Below are 3679 nucleotides of genomic sequence, written 5' to 3' on the forward strand. Positions count from 1 at the left end.
TCCAGTGAAGATCAGCTCTTATCACGAAAATTACAATGAATTCAAACATAACAGAGATTTCTATTGCTGATTTTAAACCTTATATTCTAAAATACATCCAACAACGAGAAACAGAAGAAACATTTGAATCGTGCTGCAGCCAAATAGTAAATCGTCCGTTTCAATTGCTTATTTTTTTCTTTTTTTCTTTTTTTTTTCTCTAGAAATTTCATATTTGTGTAAAGAAAATTTTACATATTGTATAACATTCATGTTTTTCTTTTCTTTTTAAACTTAATCTTTTGTTTGATATACTTGGGAGATGTCAAAATCGGAAGATATTTATTAGCATTAAAAAATAAAATCATTCACTCAATATTCAAAAACGTATTCGAAACGGCTGCTGCGCAAAACAATGTTTAAGATAATACAATAATTCAACATGCTTTGAAACTGTAAGAAGATAGAAAAATCACAGAAAAATTCTTGTTCTTCCTTGGATAATCAAATATTGATAATGATATCCATTTGAATCAGCATTTAAAACATTTAACAAAAATCTTAAAAATGTTAAATCTTAAATCTTTTTTTATAATTTCATTTTTTTTAAATACATAAACACATATTTAACATTTCGTAAATAATACTTGAAATAGAAGCAATCGAAATAAATTTTAATAATCATATTACGATATAGAGAGCATACGAGAGTGTTTTGGTTTCTTTTTGATAACATTTATGTGCTATCGATATTTTCTTTTTTTTTTTCTTTGCTTTTTTTTTATTTTACAATGAAATTTTTTTTCTGTAGTTCTTCTATTTCAAGTTTCAAAATTAATTACAAAAAAAACTTCTTTTTTCATGGATAAGTGTTTTTTAAAACAAAACAACAAAGCATAAAAAGTATCACTCAAAAAGAAAAGAGGGGAAAAAAAAAAAAAAAAAATTGCTTTCTAATGTGCACATATGAAAAATGCCTTTGACATATGTCTTTATATTTTCAGTGCACATAACTTGTTAAACATTATATAGTTACACTATGTATAATATGACACTGCGGTGTATAATACTACAGACCTTAGGTCAGTAAATTCAAAGGCAATTCTCATGTACCATTACCCATTTTCTACCAAATGATATATAAAAGTACTACGTATGATAATGAATACGACTGATTCGTAAAATTTTGTTTGTGCAACAAAATTTTACTATAATTTCAAATATTTCATCTACTTATTTTATATTCATGATTTGCATAAATGGATGTGATTGCGTCTAAAATTATCGCTAATAGGCGCTTTTTGTTCATTTTTTCGTATAAGAGCTAATCGCTCTTAAAATACAATTATATAATATGATTAGAGATTTTATCGCTAACATAATATTAAAAAAATCGAATTATTTTAAAAATTCGAGATTACTTTTTTTAAACTGTTCCTTGGACAGTATATTTTCTTTTTTTTTTTTTTTTACTTCTCTTCGTAGATTTTTCGTTTTCTTCTCTCTCACTAGTATTATACACCAACGTACATTACGTAAATATTTTTTAAATATTTTATTTTGTCTTATTATGCACTTTCCCCATGCATTAGAACCATCACTATTCACAATATGGATAGTAGAATTGAAGAATTGTATATGTGTATTATGAGGTACACTTATGTTGAAAAAAAAATTCTTAGAATTGTACAGATGTTTCAATTTCATTTTGATTATTCCAGTTGTGAATTTTACATATCACATTTTTTAGACATCCGTTCCAATATGTCGTCATGGATTTTCATTTCGCTCGTGTTCACTTCCTATTTTTTGTAATTTATACCACAGATTTATCAACGTCGCACTTGAGCTATCATTTATTATGACTGTTGCTAATTGCTCTTCCAACTTTTGTCTTAAACTGACTTGATTACCTACAATTCCATTGGTATGAATACACAATATGCACTTCTTCATGTTTTTTTTTACCTTAATGCACCAACGTATAAGTTTCATTCGAGTGTGAGTGAAAATTTTTTTAATGTGTCTTTCTCACAATTTATATGTCGATGTTTTCGTTCGAGTAATAAGTCATTTATTTAATGTTACTGTCTATTCGCGTTTATTAACGATACGATTATACACAATTTACATCCGCGACACTGTGTTTCATTATAAGCTTAGAGAATTGTTTTTTTTTATCAATGCTGTTGCATTGCACAAATTTTTTTTATTATTTAAACAGTTTTTTTTAAATATCGTCACGATCATTACGTGTCCTTTTTTTATTGACGTATACACATACGTTATTTTTTATTTTCATCTTTTTACACAGATCCACTGCACTTTTTTTGCTTTATATTCAAAGTTAAAGAAACTTAATGAAAAAAAAGTCACAAGAATAATTTGTGGCATATTTTCGGTCAATTAATATTTAACCGCAGTAGTTTGTTTTTATTACATTTAAATAAATTTGATGTTATCTAATTAATAGATTTGCTTACATAAGAAATCCATTGTCACTGTTCTTCTTGTTTATCGACGTCTTTTTTTTTCTTTTTCATTGCGGAGTTCTTTATTACGTAATCGCAAGAAATAAAATCTTGACTTTGTGAAATCGCTTTTAACGAAGAACAATAAAAAAGCAAAAGAGAAGAAAACAATTTTCTATTAATTTTCCTTCTAGCAAAATGTGTATTATATCAAATAATGTTGAATCACGATATCTGATTGAATTCGAATATCAATTAACATGTTCATTTATATTAAAGAATACACCGAAACAGAGTATTAATTTTTTTAATAAAAAATATTATTGATAATGATAATAATGATGACAATGACAACAATGATAATACAGATACAGTTCAGTGAACTGTCATTTACAAAAAGTCGAATATAATCTTACAAAATAATGAAAATGATTGTGATAATTTTAATTACCGTGATAATGAAAGTGAAACGAGTAACGACAATGATAATGATAATAGTAGTGATGCAATGAAATTATTGTTAATTGAAGTATGTTAACAATAACGATAGCTTTACAAAATAACAATCACAATTAGGGACACGAAAAAATAAAGTGTCATAATAAAGAACTCTGCAACAAATTATTTTCTTGTTTGCAATATGTTGGACTTACAGATTCAATGTCGATTGATTATTTTATTTAGTTTACGTTAGTTCCTAGTTGACCATAAGTGTATGTGACTCCATTGGTGCCGCACTATCATACAATGTATCTGTATCTTGCGTAGGTTCACCCTGAAGTTGACACTGATTACTTAATGTTCCAGCACCACAGTCACAAAAGAATCTGGAAATATACATCAATTATCAATTTTTCATATGCAATTTTATAATAATATTATAAAATATTTAATATTATCAATTATTTACCGATCGTGTCTAATGAATTCCACATCGTGTCCAGCATGACAAGTTTTTATACAATTTACGCAAATTGCATTGCGATCTGTTGTATTGCATGTTTGACAACGATAGAAATCGTGCATAGGAAAAGAAGTATATGACGAAATTTTGTATAAACATTGGCCATTTCCAACTGCTTTTTCAACCGCATCTTGATTATTAAATATTTTATTGCCTAAAAAATGACAAAAAAAAATGATGATATAATGATTGTCCACTTTTTTAATTGTCATTGTAAAAAAAAAAAAAAAAAAAAAAAAAAAAAAAAAAAAAAAAAAAAAAAAAA

The 3679-nt window shown here is 26.3% G+C and overlaps 1 protein-coding gene across 1 annotated transcript in view; it reads right to left on the reverse strand.

The window, feature by feature from the left end:
• Nucleotides 1-1434: 1434 nt before the first annotated feature.
• Nucleotides 1435-3679, reverse strand: part of LOC102681915 (F-box only protein 11) — a 6865-nt gene continuing 4620 nt past the window's right edge. The window contains exons 7-8 of the mRNA XM_006621850.2: nt 3361-3571; nt 1435-3277 (exon numbers count right to left, since the gene is read on the reverse strand). Of these exons, the coding sequence (XP_006621913.1) occupies nt 3148-3277; nt 3361-3571 (341 nt within the window). The 3' untranslated portion in view covers nt 1435-3147. The remainder of the gene's footprint in view (nt 3278-3360; nt 3572-3679) is intronic.

The sequence above is a fragment of the Apis dorsata genome, unplaced genomic scaffold (assembly GCF_000469605.1).
Source record: "Apis dorsata unplaced genomic scaffold, Apis dorsata 1.3 scaffold_638, whole genome shotgun sequence".
NCBI lineage: Eukaryota > Metazoa > Arthropoda > Insecta > Hymenoptera > Apidae > Apis > Apis dorsata.